We start from the raw sequence: 23,102 nt of genomic DNA on the forward strand, positions 1-23,102 counted from the left end.
TCGAAGTTTTCTTGTGGACAAGGATGTTATGTGAAATTTTTTAAAAATACTTTGTTTATTTTTAGATAGATGGAGGGAGAGAGGGAAACAAACATCACTGTGTGATTACCTTTCTTGCACCCTCCACCAGGGACTTGGCCTGCAATGGAGGCATGTGTCCTAACTGAAAAGAGAACCAGAGACCCTTTTGTTTGCAGGCCATAGCTCAACCACTGAACCACTCAAGCTATTTGGAATTTTTGACAGCCCTTGTAAATAAATGGCAGTGCAGACATTTAGGATTTTGGAGGTGGGTCATGCTATTATTACCACTCTGATTTTGAGAAGTAGCTTTAGGGCTATTATTATATTAGAGAATTTGAATGCTTAAGAGTGGGCTCCTGAATTTTCTCGTGACCTGAGCTATGCAACGTGAATGGATTGTTATATGACTGACTGAATCATAAACTGGCATACACAAGGAAACTCATCCTTGAAATGGTATATATATGTGATTATGTTACCAAACAAGGGTCCGAGGGGGGGCAATACTTGGCCCACCGAGGGATGCCAAAAACTGCTACAGAAAACAGGGGCCCCTCCCAAGGACGATACTCTAATATCTATAGGGTTCTTCTGTCCGCCGCCAATTGGAAACACATCTCTCAATGCCAGAGATTTGTGAAAAGGAAACAAAATGTTTATTTAATGCTATTTAGGCCTAATGCCTTCCTTAAAATATTAAAGTCTTAAAGGATATACACCTACACACACACACACACAGCGCTCCCTTCTCCCACTGTCCCAACTCCGGGTACCGTAAATCAGGAAAAGAGCACACGTCCGTTTTCAGGCCGCTGGCACGTGAGCTGTGTCGCCTGCCTGTCCAGGCAGGATCTCCAATTAATCCAAAGTCATGCGGCACCTTCCACTGGCAAGAGTTCTTTGTACCAAGTTCTAGTCAAAGTCTCTCCTGCTTTCCAGGCTACTCAGCCAAAGGGAGCACGCCAAAGCCGTGTGGGCCTCTTCTACCAAAGCCGCGTCTTTCTTCTTCACCTGGCCGCAGGGATCTCCATTCTGGCAAAGTTGCGTGGTTTTCTCTTCCACCTGGCCAAGAGGGGGTCTGCACTCTGCTGAAACTGCATGGCTCTCCCTCCTAATGGCTACAGGGGTCTACATCTTTCTAAATAGCGTGGCTCTCCCCCTCATCTTGGCCAAGAGGGGGTCCTCACTCTGCTAAAGCCACATGGCTCTCTCGCAGGCACTCTCTCCGAGAAGCAGCCCCAGTTCCAGCCTGGTTAGCCCCCACTCTGTTAAAGCCACATGGCTCTCAAGCAGGCCCTCTCTCAGAGAAGCAGCTCCCAATTCTAGCCTGGTTAGCCGCCACTCTGCTAAAGCCACATGGCTCTCAAGCAGGCCCTCTCTCAGAGAAGCAGCCCCCCATTCCAGCCTGGTTAACCCCCACTCTGCTAAAGCCACATAGCTCTCAAGCAGGCCCTCTCTCAGAGAAGCAGCTCCCAATTCCAGCCTGGGTAGCAGCCACTCACTTCTCCCTGGCCCAAAACTTGGCCACAGCTATTTAACATCTATGAAACCAGTTAAAGGTTATAGATATGTTAAATGACCACTCCAGAGGTTAGCTACAAAACTGTTGCTATGCAAAACAGCTCTCAATGGCCCTGCTCCATTCATCCCTTCCCCCAACTGACACCTTGGGGGGGGAGCGGTGAGGACATCTTAATATTTCCTCCAATATTACTGTACACTTTGAGTTCTGGACACCATTCCAAATCCTTTCTGGGCCTCCCCTTGGCTGCACCCTGTATCAATTAGGCTGATGCAGACCATTGAAGGCACATGTGACTTACCTGAATATGTGACCCCTGTGCCTATCCATGGTCTGCCTATACTCTCCCAGCCTGCACTTCACTGATAACAGGAAATCTCATATGATTACTTGGCAGAAAATGGAAAAGCATAGACCTGGTTTATAGATAATTTTGTATGATGTGCAGGCAAAACCCAAATGTTGAAAGGTACAGTACTACAGTCCCTCTCTGACATTGTTCTGAAAGAAAATAATGAAGGTAAGCCCAGCACTAGGCAGTGCAACTGGTTTTACTTAAATGGTCAGATTATGGGTATATAGTGATTTATGAGTATATAGTGATTTTTGTGGCCAGTGGTATGGCTTGACTTTAAGGATTTGAAAGGAACATGATAGAAAAATTGGTGATAGTGAACAATAGGATAGAGATATGTGGATAGATGTCTTTTGTTGGACCAAAAAAAAAAACCAGAACTGTGGTCCATGTGAATCCTTACTAAATAGTGAGTACATCATAGGAGGATTTCCTGCTGAATAGGTTGATTATGTTGATAGTAATCGGCTGAATAGGTTGATTATGTTGATACCAGTCAGACTCTTTCTCCAGACCAGAAATCTCAAAACAAAAGTCGGCAGTGGTGATAGAACTAGGAGTCTGGTATCTTTAGCTTGTTGTTCTTTCTCTGCAATATGTTAGCTATTGAGATTTCATACAAATTTTAGGATTTTTAAAAATCTATTCCTATAAAAATGTCATTGGGGTTTTGATAGGATTGCAAAGAATATGCAGTTTGATTTGGGTTGTGTGGACAATTTTAACAATATTAATTGTTATATGAAAACAAGTGTCTTTCTACTTACTCATGTGTTCTTCAGTTTCTAATGTTTTTAAATATTATTTTTAAAGATTTTATGTTTTATGTTTTCAGGAAGGGGGGAAGGGAGAGAGAGAGAAATGTTGATGTAAGAAAGGCATTTGATTGGTTTCCTTTCCGAGTGTCCCAACCAGGGACCAAATCCTCAACCCAGGCATGTCACATGACTGGGGATTAAACCAGTGACCTTTCTTACTCTTTGTGGGACAGCCCCATACCCACTGAACAGTACCAGCCAGGGCAATATCTTCTTCAATTTCTTTCACCCAGGTTTTATGTTTTCAGTATATTGATTTTTCAACTCCTTGGTTAAATTTATTCCTAAGTTTTTTTATTCTTTTGATTCTATTTTGAGTGGGATTGCTTTAATTCAGATACTTGTTAAGCTGTTTAACAAAACCAAAATTTACAGTTGATTTCATATGCTGCAACTATACTGAATTTGTAGATGGTTTCTGTCTTTTTTTTTTTTCTTGGCAGAGTCTTTGGGGTTTCTCTTTCTGAAATGTCATCTGAAAACAGAGACAAATTTATCTGTTCTGATTTGGATGCCTTTTAGTTATTTTGTTTATATAATTGCTTATTATTTTTTCCTCTTAGAGGAAAAGTCTTCAGCCTTTCACTGTTCAGTATATTACAACTGAACCCTAGTTCTTATCTCCAATGTGCAGTTACAGTGACTACTAATACCTGGAGTATGCAACAGAGAGTTTATTTCAAGAGGCTTTTAACTGACTCAAGGAGGAAGACTACATTTGTCTTCCTGATCCAGAGTTCTGAAAATCTTTTTAAATGATTTTGGAGACTAGGTTAGCAGAAGAGTGCTGGTGGAGCAGGTTTTAATTGGAGGATCTTTGAACTTTGTCATTGATGGTAAAGGCTTCAGCACCAGATCTTTCTTCACAACAGAGGCTTCTGAAGTGTTCAAGTGTTTAAATTTCATTCATGTCCTTGTTTTTTGGTTCACTGGGATGGGAGTAATGTGAGAATTTTGTTTTGCATACACCTGGAGGTCAAAGTCTGTCCATTGTACATGCTTTCTGCTGCCCAACTCAATCTGTTGATTCTGAAAAGGGAAGAGATACATCCTTATAGGAACAGAGTAGAGGACTAATACTTGTTCTTTGATTAGTTAGTTGTGCTGTTGTGATATTTGGCCTTTATTATGTTGATAGGTCTTTCCTCTATATTCAGATTTTGAGTTTTTGCATCAGTGGATTTGTACTTTCTGAAATGCTTTTAAAATTTGAAAAATATTTAAATTTTAAATTTTGTTTTATTAATATGGAGCATCACATTTGTTGATTACATATATGTTTTAATCGTTTTTGTATTCCAATTTTAAATCCATGAGGTAAAGATGTATAATCTTTTTAATATATGTTGAAGCCAGTGTCTGATGGTCCTTGGAGAATTTTATATGTGTATTTTATTAGGGACTCTTATGTACAGCTTTCCCCTTTTGTAGTATTCTTGTCTGGATTTGGTATCCTGTTATTGTAAAATGAGGATGGAAGTGTTCCCTCCTCTTCTGTTTTTTTGAAGAGTACTACAAGGGTCAGTTTTCATTCTTCATTAAATGTTTGGTAGAATTAGTGAGTAAACCTGTGTAATTCTGATATTTTGTGTGCTGGCAGAGAATTTTATAACTGATTCAATCATCACTCTTAATTGGTCTGAACATTATCTGTTTCAGTCTTTTTTTCAAGTGTATTTTATTTATTGTGCTATTACAGTTTTCCCATTTTTGTCCCTTTTTATCCTCCTCTACCCTGCAACCCCTAAAACCCCTAAACTTCTCTATTTCATATACCATTCCTAATTCCTCCCCGTTTATGTTATGCCTACCAGTTACGCTTTTTATTCCCTGTATCCCCACTGCTCCCCACTGAAGACCCTCCACATGAGATCCATTTCTCTGATTCTTTTCCTGATCTAATTGTTGGATTACTTGTTGTTTGTTTCTTTTTAGGTTCACTTATTGATAGTTATGAGCTTGTTGTCATGTTATGGGTCACAGGGTTTGGTCCTTCTCTTTCTTAGATAAGTCCCTTTAACATTTCATATAATAAGGGCTTGGTGATGATGAACTCCTTGAACTTCACCTTATCTGAGAAGCACTTTATCTGCCCTTCCATTCTAAATGAAAACTTTGCTGGATAGAGCAATCTTGCATGGAGGTCCTTGCATTTCATGACTTGGAATACTTCTTTCCAGCCCCTTCTTGCCTGTAAGGTCTATTTTGAGAAGTCAGCTGACAGTTTTATGGGAAGTCCTTTGAATGTAACTGTCTCCTTTTCTCTTGCTGCTTTTAAGATTTTCTTCTTCTCTTTAATCTTGGCTAATGTAATTGTGATGTGCCTTGGTGTGTTCCTCCTTGGGTCCAACTTCTTTGGCACTCTCTGAGCTTCCTGGACTTCCTGGAAGTCTATTTCCTTTGCTGGACTGGGGAAGTTCTCCTTCATTATTTGTTCAAGTAAGTTGGCAATTTCTTGTTGTTCCTTTTCTCCTCTGCCACCCCTATGATTTAGATGTTGGAATGTTTAAAGATGTCCTGGACATCTTTAAATATGCCTCACCCCATCTTTTTGAACTCTTGTTTCTTCAGTCCATTCTGGTTGAATATTTCTTTCTTCTGGTCATCACTGTTGATTTGAATCCTGGTTTCCTTCCTGTTACTGTTGGTTTCCTGTACATTTTCCTTTATTTCACTTTGCATAGCCTTCACTTTTCCCTCTAATTGGTAACCATATTTAATCAACTCTGTGAGCACCCTGATTACCAGTTTTTTGAATTGTGTATCTGATGGATTGGCTATCTCTGTTGTTTTGTTGTGTTTTTTCTAGATGTTTGATCTGTTCTTTTGTTTGGGACATTTTTTTTGTCTTAACACACCTGTTAGTGAGGGGTGGAGAGCATTAGGTGTTCACTGGGTCAGAGCAATCCACTCACTGGGTTGTGTTGCTGTATGTGGGGCAGGCGGCTGAGAGGGAACAATGGGGCTTGCTCTACTCTCTCTTGGATTTCAGTCACTTCCCCCGCTACCCACAAGCAAACTAGGCCCTTCTCGTGCTGATGGGTAGATTTGTGTACATTCTAGGACCCCATAGGTCTCTCCAATGAAGTCTGCTGTGTGGTAGGGAGTTTCTGCCACTGCCACCTCACCCCCGACAGGTGTTTTCAGTCAGAAGCTTTGAGGCTTTATTTCCTCATGCTGGAATCTTGGGTTGCAAGGTCTGTCTCACTCCCCAGTTCTTCCTCTAGTTTATCTGCACGTGAATGTAGGACTGCCCAGACTGCCAGCCCCTGCCGCAAAGGTCTGCCAGCAGCTGCCTCGTGGGAGCTTTCTCTGCCCATCTGCCTGTCTCTGCCCTTCCTACTACTATGGGTGAATGTGTCTTCTTTAACTCCTTGGTTACCAGACTTCCATACAGTTTGATTTTCTGTCAGTTCTGGTTGTGTTTTGTTTTTAAATTTACCGTTGTCCTTCTTTTGGTTATGTGAGGAGGCACAGTGTGTCTGCCTATGCCTCTACCTTGGCCAGAAGTCTTCTAATTTATTTTTTAAGCCAAATATAATCTTTTTAGCTTGGATATTAGCCACTTATCAAAGATAGTTTGCAGATACTTTCTTTAAATCCAGTGGTTGCCCTTTGTTTTGTTGATGGTTTCTTTGGCTGTGCAGAACATTTTTAGTTTGACATAACCCTAATTCATTAATTTTTTTACCTTTTGTGTCATATTTATAAAATACACTGTAAGACCATGGACCATGTAGTTGGAATAATTAAGATCTTGTTATGTAACAAGTTTAATGATTATAATACAGTATGGTTGTCCATATGCACAATACTGTCCATTAAATCTCTAGGGGTTATTTTACTATTCATTGAAAGTTTGTGCCCTGAAACAAAGTCTGTTTTAATTACTCAATTCCTCATCCCCTTGTAATCCACATTTGACTCTGTTTTGTATGACTTTTTCCTTTTTTTCTTTGAATTACAGTTTTTATTTAAGATAAATTAATATTAATTTCAGGTGTCACAGCATTGTGATTAGAAAATCATACACTTTACAAAGTGATCTCCCAGTGTTTCAAATATGCAGCTAACACCATACATAGTGACTATAATATTATTGATTATATTTTCTTTATTGTGGTTTACATCCCAGTGACTATTTAATAACTACCAGTGTGTACTGAATTTAGCTTTTTAAAATTCTGCGTATAAGTGAAATCATGTAGTATTTGTTTTTCTCTGTGTAACTTATCTCACTTAGGATAACACATCTGGGTCCATCTAAACTTTTACAAATGGGAGAATGTCCTTTTTACTTACGGCTTAATAATATTCCATTTTATATATACTGTTTATTCATTTGTCTATTGATATAGAACCTTAGGTTGTTTTCATTTCTTGACTACTGTGAACAATGTTTTAATAAACATGAATGTGCATATCTCTTATTTATTGTTTTGAAAAATAACTTCTATTTTTTACTTACATTTGACATTCAGTATTAGGTACTTCTCTGGTACCATATACAGTGGTTTTAATATTATGACTGTATACCTTGTGTTGTACTTTACATCCCTGTCACTATTTTGTAACTGCCCATTGGTATTTAATCCCTTTACCTTCTCATGCTGCACCCTAACCATTCCCATTTGGCAACCATCAGTTTGTTCTCTGTATCTAGGAGTCTGTTTTGTTTCTCTTAGCATAGTACTCTCTAGGTCCATCTGTGCTTGTTGAAGCAGTAAGATTTTCATACTTTTTATGGCCAAATAATATTCCATGGGTCATATGTACCATGTCTTTATCTAATTTTCTATCAAGGAAAATAGGCAGCAGTGTATTTGGCCATAGTCAGTAATACTGCAGTGAACACAGATTAATCTGTTTAAATTAGTGTTTTTGCACTTTTTCGGATGTATTCCCAGAAGGAGAATTGCTGGATTAATAAGGTAGTTCTATTTTTAATTTTTTTGAGGAACCGTCACAGTTTTCTACAGTGGCTGCACCAATTTGAAGTTTCACCCACAGTACATGGAGATTGACTTTTCTCCACATATTTGCCAACACATGTTTGTTAATGTTGGTGAGAGTGATTCTCACAGGTATGAGGTGTAAAGGTTCATAGTGGTTTTATTTTTAATTCGTCTGATGATTACTAACACTGAGCATTTTTTCACATTACTGTCGGGGATCTGCATGTCTTCTTTGGAGAAATGCTTATTCAAATCTGCATACTTTCTATTGCTTTTGTGTTAATTTGTGTGAAATGCTTATAAAATTTAGGTATTAATCTCTTTTTTTGTATCATTGTAGGATTTTTTTGCCGTTTTATTAGATTATCTTTTTGTTTTGTTGATGGTTTCCTTTGCTGTACAAAAACTCTTTAGTTTGAAGAAAGCCCACTTATTTTTTGTTTTGTTTTCCAAGCCAGAGGAAATACATTTTTTCAAAAAGTGCTAAAAGTGATGTAAAACCATTTAGTGTCTGTATTTTCTGTTAGTTTTGTGATATTGCATCTTACATTTAGATCTTTAATTCAGTTTGGATTTATTCTTATGGTACAATATAGGAATGTGGTCTAGTTTCTTTTTTTTTGCATGTATATACAGTTTTTTTAAGCCTGTTGCTTTTGAAAATGTTTACTGAGTTTAGAGCAGTAATGGGGAGAGGGTGAGGGGAAGGGAGAAAAAGACAAACAAAGCTGTGAGAGAATCATAAATTTGTTGCCTCTTTCATCATGTCTGACCCAGGGATCAAACCCACCACCTGCACATGTGCCCTGACCAGAATTGAAGCTGAAATTTTTGGTATATGGGAGTATGTTCCAACCAACTGAACCAAACTGGCTAAGGCTTGCTTCCAAGACTACTTTTTAAATAAGACTGTTCTCAACCCATTGTATATCTGTGTCTCCATAGAAGATTAATTGACCATGTAGGCATTAGGCTATTCTAAGGCTCTTTGCCGTATCCTATTGATCAGTGTGTCTGTTCTTATGCCAGGTTGTTTTAATCACTGTAGCTTTGTAGTATGGTCTCATTTCAGGTGGTGTGATACCTGAAACGTCATTCTTATTTCTCAAGATTGCTTTGGTCGTACGGAATTGTTCGTAGTTCTTTGTCATTTTTATTCTGATTCTTGAAAAATAGCATTCGTATTTTGATAGTAATTGCAATAAATGTATATAGATTGCTTTGGGTACTATGGATATTATAAAAACATCAGTTTTTCTTATTCATGAGCACAGTGTATCCTCTCTTGTATCTTCAGTTTTTTCTCCAATGTCTTACTTCTTTTTTTAATACAGCTCTCTTAATTCCTGGTTTAAATATATATATAATTTTTTTAATGCAGTTGTAAATGAGATAGTTTTAAGGTGCCCTTTCTGATAGTTTATTATTGGTGTATAAAAATGCACCTGATTTATGAATACTGTTTTTATCCTGATACTTTACTCTATTTTATTTTATTAAAACTGATTTTATTTATGAGTTTCAATAGGTTTTTTTTAGGATTTTACTTATTTATTTTTAAAGAGAGGGGAAAGGAGAGAGGAAGAGAGGGAGTGAAACATCAGTGTGTGGTTGCCTTTCATGTGCCCCCAATTGGGGACCTGGCCTGCAACCCAGGTATGTGCCCTGACTGGAAATTGAACTGGTGACCCTTTGGTTTGCAGCTCACACTCGATTCACTGAACTATACCAGCCAGGGTGAGTTTCAGTAGTTTTTTGGTGGCTTTCTCTATATAGTATTATGTCATCTGCAAATAATGACAGGTGAACTTTTTTCTTTAAATTTGGGTGATTCTTTTTTTCTTGTCTGATTTCTGTGGCTTGGATTTCCAATATGTTTTGAATAAGAATGGTGAGAGTAGATGTTGTTTTGTTTCTGCTGTTAAGTAAAGAGCTTTCCAGTTTTCTCTGTGCATTGATGCTGGCTGTGGGTTAGTCCTGTGGCCTTTATTATGTTGGGGTATGTTCCCTCTATTCCCACTTTGCTGGGTGTTTTTATCAAAAATGCGTGCTGGATTCTGTGAAATGTCTATTATGCATCTAATGACATATATAGGGTTTGATATTGTATTGCACAGTACATGAATTTATTTGAAAATACTGAACCAACCTTACGCCTCAAGAATAAATTCTAGCTTAAGATGATATGTGGTATTTTTTAATGTTTTTATTGATTATGCTATTACAGTTGTCCCCTTTCTCCCCCTTCATTCCCCTCCACCCTGCACACCCCTCCCTCCTGGATACCCCTCCCTCCAGCATTTCCACACCCCCTTAGTTCATGTCCATATGTCTTAAGTTCTTTAGCTTTTACATTTCCCACACTGCTCTTCCCCTCCCCCTATTTTCTGCCTACCATCTATGGTACTTATTTTCTGTACCTTCTCCCCCTTCTCCTCTTCCCACTCCCCTGTTGCTAACCCTCCATGTTATCTCCATTTTTATGGTTCCACTAGTGATCTAGCTGTCTGCTTAGTTTGTTTTTGTTTTAGGTGCAGTTGTTAGTAACTGTGAGTTTGCTGTCCTTTCACTGTTCTAATTTTTATCCTCTTTTTCTTAGATAAATCTCTTTAACATTCCATATAATAAGGACTTGGTGAGGATGAACTCCTTAACTTGACCTTATCTGAGGAGCACTTTATCTGCCCTTCCATTGTAACTGAGAGCTTTGCTGGATAGAGCCATCTTGGCTATAGGTCTTTGGGTTTCATGACTTGGAATACTTCTTTCCAGCCCCTTCTTGCCTGTGAGGTCTTTTTTGAGAAATCAGCTGACATTCTGATAGGAACTCCTTTGTAGGTGACTGCCCCCTTATCTGCTTCTAGAATTCTCTCCATTTTTATCTGCTGGTGTAATTGTGATGTGCCTTGGTGTGTTCCTTTTTGGATCCAACTTCTTTGTGGCTCTCTGAGCTTCCTAGACTTCCTGAGAGTCTATTTCTTTTGGCAGCTTGGAGAAATTCTCCTCTATTATTTGTTCACATAACCTTTCCACTTGTTGCTCTTCCTCTTCTTCTTTGGAACCCATATATTTAAGATGTTGGAATGTTTAAGAAGGCCTGTAGTTTCTAAGCATCTTCTCATTTTTTGAATTCTTGTTTCTTCATTTTCTGGTTGTATGTTTCTTTCTTCCTTCTGGTCCACAGTGTTGATTTGAGTCCTAGGTCCTTCCCATCACTGTTGGTTCCCTGTACATTTTTTTTCTTTCACTTAGCATAGACTTCATTTTTCCATCTAATTTTCAACCAAAATCAACCAGTTCTGTGAGCATCCTGATCACCAGTGTTTTGAACTGTGCATCTGATAGGTTGGCTATCTCTTGGTTGCTTCAAAGTATTGACTCTTTGGCTTTGATTTCTTCTTCTGTTTGAGGCATAGTTTTTTGGTCAGGTTGCTCCTGTTATGTGTGAGTTAGCAGAGCCTTAGGTGTTCATTAGGGCCAGGCAACCCAGTCACTGGGTTGTGATGCTGTGTGTAGGGGCGGGGTCAGAGAGAGAGCAATGATGCTTGCTCCTCTCCCCCTCAGATTTCAGTCCCCTCTGCCACTTCCCACAAGCAAACTGGGCCCTTCTGGTGCTGGCTCTCAGGTGTGTGGGCTTGTGTACTTTCTAGGACCCTGTGGGTCTCTCTAATGAACTCTTCCTGTGAGGCTGGGAGTCTATCCCAGCACCTTTTCAATCTGTGCTTGTAGGCTTTATTACCCATAGCTGGGGCCTTGGGTATGTGTGGCTTGTATCACTGCCTGTTTTTGCCTAGTTTATCTGTGTGTGAATGTGTGGCTGTGGTCAGCCCCACACTGCCTGTGCTCCTGGGTCTGGCAGCCATCACCTTTTCGTGCTGCAACCCCTCTCTGCCAGCTACCAACTCTGTCCCTCTTACTTGTCTGGTTGAATGGTTGTCGGAGTTACGTACAGTTCAGTTTTTTGTCTGTTTTGGTTGTGTTTTTGTTTCTAAATCTTTGTTGTTCTCAGTTGTGCGAGGACATATAGTGTTTCCACCTACGCCTCCATCTTGGCCAGATATGTGGTATTCTTAATGTATTGCTGAATTCAGTCTGCCCATATTATCTTGAGGCTTCTTACATCTTTTCACCGGGGACTTTGGCCTATATTGTAAATGTTTTATAATGTTTATGTCTGATTTTGGAATCAGGGTACTTCTAGCCTCCTGATTTCTGTTTATGAAATTGGTTGAGGATAGCTTTTAGTTATTCATGGAATGTTTGGTAAAATTCATCTGAAAACCATTTGGTCCAAGCCTTTTCTTTAATTAACAATTTGGTTTTGTTAGTAGTTACCAGTCTATTTATATTTTCTCTTTCTTCTTGATTCATTTGTGGAAAAATGTATGTTTGTAAAAAATTTTTTCTGATTGTGCAGTTCAGTGCAAAATGATTATTCATAGTAGTATTTTGTAATCCTTTATATTTCTGTGGAGTCAGCTATCACTTTTATTTCTCATCTTACTTATTTTGGTTCTCTTTTTTCCTCTTAATAAGGCTTGTTGATGAAGTTTCATCCTTTTCAAGAAACCCATTCTTGGTTTTGATGATTTTTTTAATTGTTTTTAAAAATTCCATCGTATTTATTACAGTTTGAAAGTTTTTACTTCCTTCTGCTGGGTTTGTGATTAGCTCTTCTTCTCTCTTATTTATTTAAGTGTAAAGTTAGAGTGTTTATTTGAGGTTTTATTTCTTGCAGTAAGCTTGTATTGCTATTAGTTTTTCTATTAGAACTGTTTTGTTTCCCATAGAGTTTTGGTTCTTTTCTTTTGATTGTCTCAACTTTTAACTTTGATTTTTTAAAAGTCTTCAGCCCTTGTTTTTTGTTTGATGTATTATTCAGCCTTCATGTGTTTGGTTTTTACTTGTCTTTCACTGATTTTTTAGTTTTGTGCCATCATGATTGGAGCAAATGCTTGATAATTTTTCAGACCTCTGAAATTTATTGCTACTCATTTTGCAGTGTAACCTGTGATCTCTCATGAAAAAATGTTCCATGTGGATCTGAAAAGAATATCTGTTCTACTTCATGAGGATGAAAGGTTATAAAAATAGAAATAAATCTAAACTGATGTGTTATTTAAGGCCACTCTTTTCTTATTGATTTATGGTTTGGGTGATGTATTTGTTCATGTTAGTGCAGTGTTTAAGTCCTGTATATTACTGTATTTCTCTCTTTTTTGTCAGTATTTGCTTTATATATTTGGACTTTCTGTATTGGCTTGATGTTTTTTAGAGTTATATCCTCTTACTAGATTGATCTCTTTATCATTATATAATGTCCATATTTGTCTTTGGTTACAGCCTTTGTATTTTGTCTGAGGTAAACTACCCTTTTTTTGTTGTTGTTTCTTCTTGCATGAAATCTCTTTGCCCATACATTTATTTTTACACTCTGTGTCTTTAGATCTGAAGTGTGTCTTTGTAAACAGCTCTGTGTAGGTATTGTGTTCTTATCCATTAAGCCAAATTATGTTTTTCACTTGATGATTTAATCTGTTTATATTAAAATGCTTATTGATAGGTATTAATTATTGCCATTTTTATTCATATTTATATTCTTCATTTTTTATGATTTTAAAAAACATTTTCTTTAACTTTTTCTTGTCTGTTGGACACTTTATCAGTTTTTTGGTTCTGAAAGATAGCCTTTCTGCATAGGTAGTTTTCTTTGTAGGTTCTACTTCATTTCATTTTGGCTATTTCATACCAGCCTTTGTGTCCTGAAGAGTTTCTGTTGAGCAATTAGCTGACAGCCTATGGGAACTCCCTTAAAGCAGTAGGTGACAGCTTTTTTCTTGATGCTTTTAAGATCCTTTGTCTTTACCTATGACATTTTAATTGTGACGCATCTTGGTATGGACCTCTTTGGGTTCATCTTTTTGTGACTATTTGTGCTTCCTGGACTTGTGCGTTCATTTTCTTCACCAGTTTAGGGAATTTCAGTCAGTATTTCTTCAAATAGTATGTAGTGGCTTTTTTCTCTCTTTTCCTGTGGTATCTGTTATGGTGAATGGTATTACACTTGATGTTGTCTCAGAGGTTTCTTAAACTATTCTCAATATTGTTCGATTTTTTTGTCATGTTGTTGTTCTTACTGGGTTATTATCAGCTTCCTTGTCTTTCTAATTGCTGAGTTGATTCTCTGTTTCATTCATTCTGCCGTTGATTTCATCTAGGATATTTTTAATTATAGTTTAATTGTACTTTTTATTTCTGTTGTCTTTATGGTTTCTATATCTCGTAGTTCTAAGTTCATGTGCTCTTTGTCTAAGTTTATTGAATGTTCTTTTAAAAAAATTCCCACCAAAGAATGTATTTATTGATTTTACAGAGAGAGGAGGGTGAGAGAGAAAGAGAAACATTGATGTGAGAGATACATTGATTGGTTACCTTCTGTATGTGCTTCAACTAGGCACCAAATCTGCAACCTAGCTATGTACCCTGACCAGGAATCAAACCCTCAGCTTTTTGGTGTACAGACAACACTCAACAACTAAAGCCACCTGGCCAGGGATCACTGAGTATTCTTACAATACTCTTTTGAAGTCTGTGTCTAGCATATTTATTGTGTCCATTTGTTTACTGCTTGTTTTCCTGGAGTTATGTCCAGTTCTCTCACTTTGGATGTATTTCTTTGTCTCCTCATTTTGTGACCATCTCTGTGTTTGTTCCTGTGTGTTAAGTGAAGCTGGTACATCTCCCACTCTTGTTGGGGTAACTTTATGTTGTAGGTGTCCTGTGGGTCCTGTGGTACAGACTTTAATCATCACCTAAGCCGGTTGTTCCAGGACTGGCCCTAATGTGTGGTGAGTGCTCAGTTTTGTAGTTGGGTCTTTATTATTGTTGGAACATCTGTATGTATTGACCTCTTGATTTCTGGCCACAAGGACTGGTCAGGACCACATTTGACAGTTCACTCTATAGGGTCCAACCACAGTGGCATTTGCTCCACTGAGGCTCTGATACCTGCCTAAACTATCCTTTGGGTATATTGTTTATGGAGTTTAATCAGGTTGTTTCCTGCTGTTATGTGAATTTGGCCACCAGTGTTTGGTTCTGGTACATTTTGGGTGGAGCTCTGGTATTGGCCAAGGTCACCTACTGCCTGTACCTTCCCCTAGGCCACCTGATGGGAACAACAGCAATCAGTGGTAGTAGCAATCAGTTCTGTGTCCTGAGCTACCTGGGAAAGACAGCACTCTGACTGGAGTTCCCACAAGTTTTCGGCTTCTCCTCAAGAGGCACAAGGCATAGTGAGGACATCAACAGTGTTCTTGGTGCTTGTGGGTCTTTCTAAGTTTTTAGCAAACTTTATAGTGTGGATTGTAAATAGTGCTGCAGTGAACATAGGGGTCTCTGGATGTTTTTTCTTTGATAATTCTAAACACATTCTAATAGCTGTAAGGTGCCTCAATCTGATTTTTTATTGTATTTCCTGATAATTTAATATTGATCTTCTGTCTGTTCATGTACTTTTTGGCCATTTGGATATCTCCTTTGGAAAAATAGCAGTTTACTTCCTCTGTCTACTTTTAATAAGATTTGGGGTTTTTTGTTGTTGAATTATGTGAGCTATTTTCATATTTTGGATGCTAACTCCTGATAAACATATAGTTTTCACAAAATTTTCTCCCATTTTGTAGGTTGTCTTTTAATTTTAATTGTTACTTTTGCTGTGCAAAAGATGAAATTTGATATAATCTTCTTTGTTGTTTGTTTATACTTCTTGTGTTACATCCCCAAAATTTTGGTAAGGCAGGTATCAAGGTGCTTCTTGTAAATTTTCTTTTAGGAGGTCTGTAGTATCAGTGTCCGTATTTAATTTAGTCTGGTTGTTTCAAGTTAATTTTATGAGTGATGTGATATAGGGGTTAAATTTTAATTTCTTTTAGACACAAAATTTACCTATGTTTTCACTTTTTCCCAGCACCATTAGTTGAAGAGACAACCTTTTGTCATTAGATTTTCTTAGCTCCCTTGTTGATATTAATGGACTGTAACTGTGGGGTTTTATAACTGTGCTGTGTGTTCTGTTTTCTACTGCTTTGTATAGTTTTATGCTAGTGCCACCAGTTTTTATTTTTATAGTTTTATAGTATAATTTGAGTCAGGAAATGAAATACTTAAGCTTTGTTCTCCTTTCTGTGGATTGCTTTATCTGTGGTCCTTTTTTTGTGGTTTCACACAAATTTTAGAGTTGTTAAAAAGTTTTTCCTGTGAATTTGATTAAAATTAAACTGAGAATATTTCTCTAAGCTCCTTGTCTTCTGTGTTACCTGACTCTGTTTCTCTTAGCATTTTGTATGATGAGAAAGAATTTTGGAACCTAGAAATCTAAAATGTACACACTTTTACTATTCTTTTTAACAGAATGCTACATTTTTATATGGCCTTGGTTTGGTTTACTTCTACTACAATGCATTTCATTGGTAAGTTGACTTACATCAGATGTGTGTGTGTGTATGTGTGTGTGTGTGTGTAATGAACAAAATATTTTAATGTCAGTAAACATACATTTCATTAGTAGCATGTTTACTTTTTTAAGCTTCTAATCAGGTTCAGCTATCATTATAAATTTCAGTATTTTTCAGTTAGTTACAATTAGGATATGTCTTTCAGTGTGGAGGATTAACTGTGATAGTAATATGTAGTATTTTGTGTACTATAGAATATGGAAAACTTGGCTTATGGTTTCTGTTTTATATGTTACAAGAATTCCAAGGAGTGTGAATTGAATAATGGTCAGTGTTCATAACCATGTTATGAAGGTCATTCTGAATATTTAATACAGAATTCTTAAATATGCCTTGACTAGTATTTCATGTGATTTTCCACAGGTCAGTATTTAGCTTTTAGTTGGACAGTTTGACTACTAATATTCTTAATTTTTGTCTTTTGGGCTTTTTAAATTGTGTCATAGTTTGATGCATTGCATTGCTTATTAAATATACTTGTACATTGTAATTAAAATTATTTTTGCTCTTCAATTACATATTGCTTTGTGAGATCTTAATCTTAAGGCATCTAATTCTTTTGTAGTGAACCATATTTCACTTTGAGCCTAGGTAAGGACTGTTTTAAAGTTCTCTGTCAATTCTGTGAACATCCTATTCACAGTTCTGATTTACAGTTCTGACTTTAAGAAGTGGAAAAGATCTTAGAGGTTATGTAGTCTTAATCTTGGTTTTATTGATAGGAAAAGGGAAAATAAGATGTATTAATTTTTACTTGGTGTTTTTTAACCAGTTGTTTAGGGGCAGAAGCAGGACTTATGTTCAGGACCTTGCAGGAATAATTTGAAGCGTATGCCATACTGAAAGAAAAAAAAGGCATATTTTGTTCATGACTGGCATTGGCATTGTACTCATAGACTTGTGATTGCTTATACATGGGAAGAGAACAGAAGGTAACACAAGTTGGAGACAGGACTTTCATGGAATAAAACATTTAGTTTGTGCTAGGTCAAAGGGGAATGATGTCTGTTTTTTAATCATTACTTACAGTCATTTGTTCAAATAGATACAGTCATTTTAGCTAGCCAGAACAAAGTTACATGAAGTCTGATATTAGGATGGGAACAAAGAACTTTGTAGTTTAAGAATAAACAAGTATACTAAACATTAAACAGTTTTTTCATATTTATATAACCCATGACCTTCCTTAGATTAAATATGAGAAAATAAATTAGTAAGTTGAGATAAGTAATTTTATATGGAAAATATTCCTTGCTTTAAATACAGTGATGAGCAAAAGTAAGTTTACAGTTGTAATACAAAAGTAAGTTTACAATGGTAATACAAATAAATATTACAATAATTAGTAAATAATACAAAAATAAGCTCTTTTCTTGGTACTAACAACTGTAAACCTACTTTTGTATATATGTGAAAATGTTAAGTTGCTTCTGGAAGAATGATTATAAATTTTGATAACTCATTATTAAATGATGTCTATATGATTGCTGAAACACTCTATTTTGTAGTAAGTGTGTGTATAGCTATATAATATTAGAAGTAGGACAACATAATTGACTGAATGAAGACAAGTGGTATGTTGCTTTCTTAAATTGGGTTCTGAATGGTGTGTACATTTATTTGTAGTACAAATAAAATTGCCTTTGGAAACATACATGTGTTTAGTGTCTTTAGGTACAGTTACTGAGATCAAATCAAAGTTTTTTTTCAATTTTTGTTCATACTTGTTAACAATTCACAATTTAAATTCCACCAAATATTCAAAATATGTTCAGTGTATCTACATTTTCTTTATTGATAGTAAAGATGTGTTAGAATAATTAAGATAATATACAATTAAGACACAGGGTGTAGTTTGCAGTATATGGAGAAGTAAGTCACGTAAATAAGGGCCATTGATTTATGGCAAAGGCCGCACTTCATGACTGTAAGAGTAAGATCAAACTTTTCATATTATCCTCTTCCATAGGAATTATATATCTATAAAATAAACACTAGGCATTATGTATATGACATAATACTTATGTTAGGTTTGGAATATAATCTAAAATGTTATGGGCAGAAGTTAAACTTCTAAAAGGTGATTTATACGGAACAGTATAGATTCAGGATTACTACTTTTACTTCTGCCCCCTTAAAAACTTTCAGAGTAGAGGCTTTCCAATATATTTCAGAAAAATGTAAATTGGTTATTTACACTCAAAATGTTATGGAACTTTTAAATACTGTTGAACAATTTGAGAAAGTTAAAATAAATCAACTGTGAGATTTCTTTCCATTTTCTGACATTGTTTACTGTTGAGTGCTTTTATAAAACTGTTATGTCTCAAACTTTTTGTGCCAGAATATTTCTCATACTACCACAGAAAATACACGTAAATATTGAAATGTTACAGTTTCTTATGTCTATCTTCTTTAAGGGCAATTAAAGCATTTCAGGAGGTGCTTTATGTTGATCCCAGCTTTTGTCGAGCCAAGGAAATTCATTTACGACTTGGGCTTATGTTCAAAGTGAACACAGACTATGAATCTAGTTTAAAGGTAGGTTTTGGGGGTATTTCCTACATACATTATATCTGTGTATTTGAGTGTGTATATGTTTAAATAATAAGAATATAGTGCAATTTGGAATTTATACTAACACTTTAAAAATGAACAAGTTAAGGATATGAACCAAAATTTAAAAAAATGGGATTAATGGCACAAAGTAGATACGTGAAAATTTGCAATATAACTTTTTTCTTTTTTTAATTGTTGTTCTATTGCAGTTGTCCTAATTGATCCTCTGTTGCTGTCCCCTACCCCATTCCCCCAACTCCCACTCCCACAATCAGTCCCCACTCCATGTCCGTTACCCATGCCCAAGATAACTTTTTAGCACTTTAAATTGACAATTTTTTCTTGTAGGGCTGATTAGAAATCCAACCACTTCTAGTAAAAGAACATGTGTCATAGCAAAATGATAGATTATCTTTATTAAGGCTTGTTAATAAGGATAAACATTTGGGAAAAAAGAAATTTGTTAATTTTGAATGCCTTCTGATGCTACTTTGAATCGACTTTAAAACTTTGTTTATCAGAGTTTTGGGGTTTGTGCTATCATTTTATAATTTTTGAGCTTTTTCAAGGGAATAGGAATTCTGTGCCTAGAAAAGGCATTGTAGAATCACAGTGTTTTGTGATTTTGTGACTACTGAGAATGTTTTTTTTTAGATAGGTCAATTAATTGTTATCCTTATACAAGGGTTGTATGTGCATGATTGTGTGAATGAGTGTGAAAGAGAGACTTTATAAGCGTGGCTTATACTGAACACCCTAAATCAAGATCAGTAATTTTCTAAAGTTCAATGGAATTAGGAAACAGTTGATTTGCAGTTCCTTTTTATTGCAGTAAAAGAATACAGATTAAAATGTTAACAGGAAAGATACAAAAAAAAGTCCAGGAAACACCCTGTGTGAGAGTCCAGTTCCTCTTTCCCTTTGCATTCAGTGCCTATCTCTTAGTTCTTCTCACAGTGATGTGTTATTGATTACACACATGGAGTATTACCAGCTATGGAAAATATTCTACCCTTTCCACAGTTCTTTCAATTCTTCTATTTCATTTTCAGTTATAGTTTATATTTAATAGTTCTGTTAGCTTCAAGTGTACAGCATAATGGTTACATAATCATATGCTTTACAAAGTCATGTAGCTGGTTTTTCCATTATCCACCTAGTCCCATACTGTTATTACCATATTCCTGACTATATTCCCTGTGCTGTACTTCACATCCCCATGACTATTTTGTAAATGCCAATTGCATTTTTCAGCCTCTTCACCCGATCTTCTCAAGCCCCTTCCCTCTGGCAACCATTAGTCTGGTCTCTCTGTATTTAACACTTTTTCAGTTATGTTTGTACATTTATTTATTCTCTGGTTTCCATACATAAGTAAAAATATAGTGCTTTTATTACTGTGAATCATTTATTTCATTTAGTATAATATCCTCTAGGTCAGCAATTTTAAGCAGTGTGCCACAAGAATTTTTAAGCCATGTGCTACCTGACTATGGAGTCACAGGCACCGACCTCTTTTTCTTTAGATGGTCAAATAAAAAATGACAACAGCCAACACAACAAGAGCCATCTGCTGTGAGTGAATCAAAATTATATCTATTTTTGTTAGGTTGGGAAAAATAAAGTAGTTTTTGGTGGTCTGTATGCATTGGTATTTATTTTGTATATATACATACAAACTCTTTTTTATCCATTCAACTTTCAGTGGGCACTGGGTTATTACTTCCATAGCCTGACTATGGTAAATAACGCCACAATGAACATAGGGGTTCTTAGTTCTTTTTAATTATTGTTTCAGGTTTCTTTGACTATGCCCCCAGAAATGGAATTGCTGGGTCCTAGGAACTCCCATTTTTAAATTTTTCAGGACCCTTTATGTTTTCATAAAGGCTGCACCAGTTGGCTTCCCACCAACAGTGCTGGGTGTTCTCTTTTCTCCACATTTTCACCACTGGTTCTTGTTTGTCAATTTATTGGCCAGTCTTTCTTTTTTTTTAAGAGTTTATTTATTTATTTTTACAGAAAGGGGGAGGGGAGGAGAAAGGGGGGAGGGAAACATCTGTGTGTAGTTGCTTCTTGCATGCCCCATGCTGGGAACCTGGCCAACAACCAAGGCATGCACCCTAAGCTAGGAATTAAACTTGAAACCCTTTACTTCACAATCCAGCATTCAATCCACTGAGCCAAAGCAACCAGGGCTGATGATGGCCATTCTGATAGGAGTGAAGTTGTACATTATGATTTTAATTTGCTTCTCTCTGATGATTAGCGATATTGATCATCTTTTAATGTGTCTATTGGCAATATGTAGGTTCTCTTTGGAGAGTGTGTATTTAAAGTGTGCTATTTTTCAATTTGGGTTTTTTAAAAATTGAATTTTAGAGAGAAAAAGAAACAGTGATTTGTTGCTCCACTTATTTATGCATATTGGTTGTTTATTGTATGTGCCCCTGTATGATCTGCTGGAGTGGTAGATCATCAAATGATGCTGCTTGTTTAGATGAGGAAGTTACATAGAAAGGATAAAAGGTACAGAGGGCTGCCTTTACCATTTTGTCATTAAAAATATGATCTGATCTAGCTATTGGCTTTTAGAAAAAGTTTTGATCAAATTGTGATAGTGATATAGTTCCATTGAACCTGCTCTCTACTAATTCTCTTTCAGGATTTTTTTCTTAAGTAGGTTACTCTCTCACTAGGGGAAAACAGTGTTTCACCTCTTGAATTAATGTTAAAGGAGTTTCCTTGTTCTAACAGTTGCTTTTATTATCCCTTTTCAGTCATGCTCTGTATAGCCTGATTGACACAGTGCATAAACTGTTTGCCTAGAGCACAGCAACTCAGAGTGTTCCAGCAGTTACACTGAGTGATTTTGGCCTGCAGATTCACACAGACTAGATGGATTGCATAACATTTGAACTCTGCTTCCACCACCTCTTCAGTAGGTTTCTGAGCTGCTCCTGCTCTCTTTTGGCCTATAGCCAGCTCTTCATTGTAGAACATATTCTGCTTTTTTAGCATTCGATCTTTCTCTCCCTGGTGCTTAGCCTTTCAGGACAGTTCTGAGGCTAACATCTGGTGGTTGCCAGAAGCATGGAAAGAAGGCTCTGTGGTAATTAAGACATTAATGGAATTTGCTACATAGTCAGACCGTACCTTTTACAAAAGATTTCTCTGTTAGCATATCATGCTGTTTGATAGTATTTTTCCCACAGGATTTCTACCAAAATTTGCGCAAATTCTCTAAAACACTGCTGATGCTGGGGAGCACTGGGGGAGGAGGGCAGGGCTGGGAATATAAAACAGAAAACTGTACTTGAATCGGAATTAAAAAAACACTGCTGATGCATTATGAACTAACTTTATGTAAGATTTGAAATCCTATGTTAATTTTCCAGAGCCCATGTGAACACATATGGAGGGCAACCAATTGATGTTTCTTTCTCTTCATCCCCCTTCCTCTACAAGCAGTGAAAAAATTAAGTCTTTGAGGATAAAGAAAACTAAATCCTTTGCTAATTTCAGCACTGTTCACACTATCTTCATCAGGAGAATAGAGTCCATCTCATTCAACCACAAAAGTCATCTTTTCACCCATTACAGTTCTGTCTTCAGTCACATCTTCAGGCTCCACTTGTAATTCTAGTTGTCTTCCTGTATTCACCACAACTGCAGTTACATCCTCCACTGAAGTCTTGTGCCCCTCAGAGTGACCCATGATGGTTGGAATCAACTTTTTCCTAACTCCTTGTTTGATGATATTTTGAACTCTTTTCATAAATAACAAGTGTTCTTATTGGCATCTCAATGGTGAGCCCTTTCCAAATGTATTTTCATTTTTTGTGCCCAGATACATCAGAAGATTATGCCAGCTATATTAGTATTATGTGTATTTCTTATATAATAATGCTTGAAAGTCAAAATTACGCCTTGACCCATGGGCTGCACAATGCATTTTGTGTAAGTAGGCACGAAACCAACATTGCACACCCCTATCAGAGCTCTTGGGTGACCAGATCCCTTGTTAGTGAGCTGTAGTAGTTTGAAAGGAATCTTGCCTTCCGAGCAGAAGGTCTCTCATCACTGCGCTTACAGCATTCATCAAACCATGTTGCAAACAGATGTGCTATCATCCAGACCTCATTATTCCCTTTATATTGCTCAGGCAGAGTAGATTTAGTGTAATTCTTATGGGCCCTAGGTGTTTCAGAATGTACATGACCATTGACCTCAACTTAAAGTTAGTAGCTGCACTGTCCTCTAACAAGAGAGCTAGCTGTATGCTGAAGTTTTGAAGTCAGGCATTGATTTCTCCTCTCAGGCTGTATGATGTAACACCCTGCTGTTTTCCAC

The 23,102-nt window shown here is 36.7% G+C and overlaps 1 protein-coding gene across 5 annotated transcripts in view; it reads left to right on the top strand.

Moving 5' to 3' along the window:
• LOC119000751 (lysine-specific demethylase 6A-like) overlaps positions 1–23,102 on the top strand; it is a 209,031-nt gene that overhangs the window by 48,869 nt on the left and 137,060 nt on the right. For 4 of the 5 annotated variants that reach the window (XM_037065878.1, XM_037065882.1, XM_037065880.1 and 1 more), the window contains exons 5-6: positions 16,087–16,145; positions 18,611–18,731. The exons of the other annotated variant lie outside the window; for it this stretch is intronic. In XM_037065878.1, the coding sequence (XP_036921773.1) occupies positions 16,087–16,145; positions 18,611–18,731 (180 nt within the window). The remainder of the gene's footprint in view (positions 1–16,086; positions 16,146–18,610; positions 18,732–23,102) is intronic. 5 annotated transcript variants of the gene reach the window in all.

Source organism: Sturnira hondurensis, unplaced genomic scaffold (genome assembly GCF_014824575.4).
Source record: "Sturnira hondurensis isolate 20B ecotype Veracruz unplaced genomic scaffold, ASM1482457v3 Scaffold0016273, whole genome shotgun sequence".
NCBI classification, from domain to species: Eukaryota; Metazoa; Chordata; class Mammalia; order Chiroptera; family Phyllostomidae; genus Sturnira; species Sturnira hondurensis.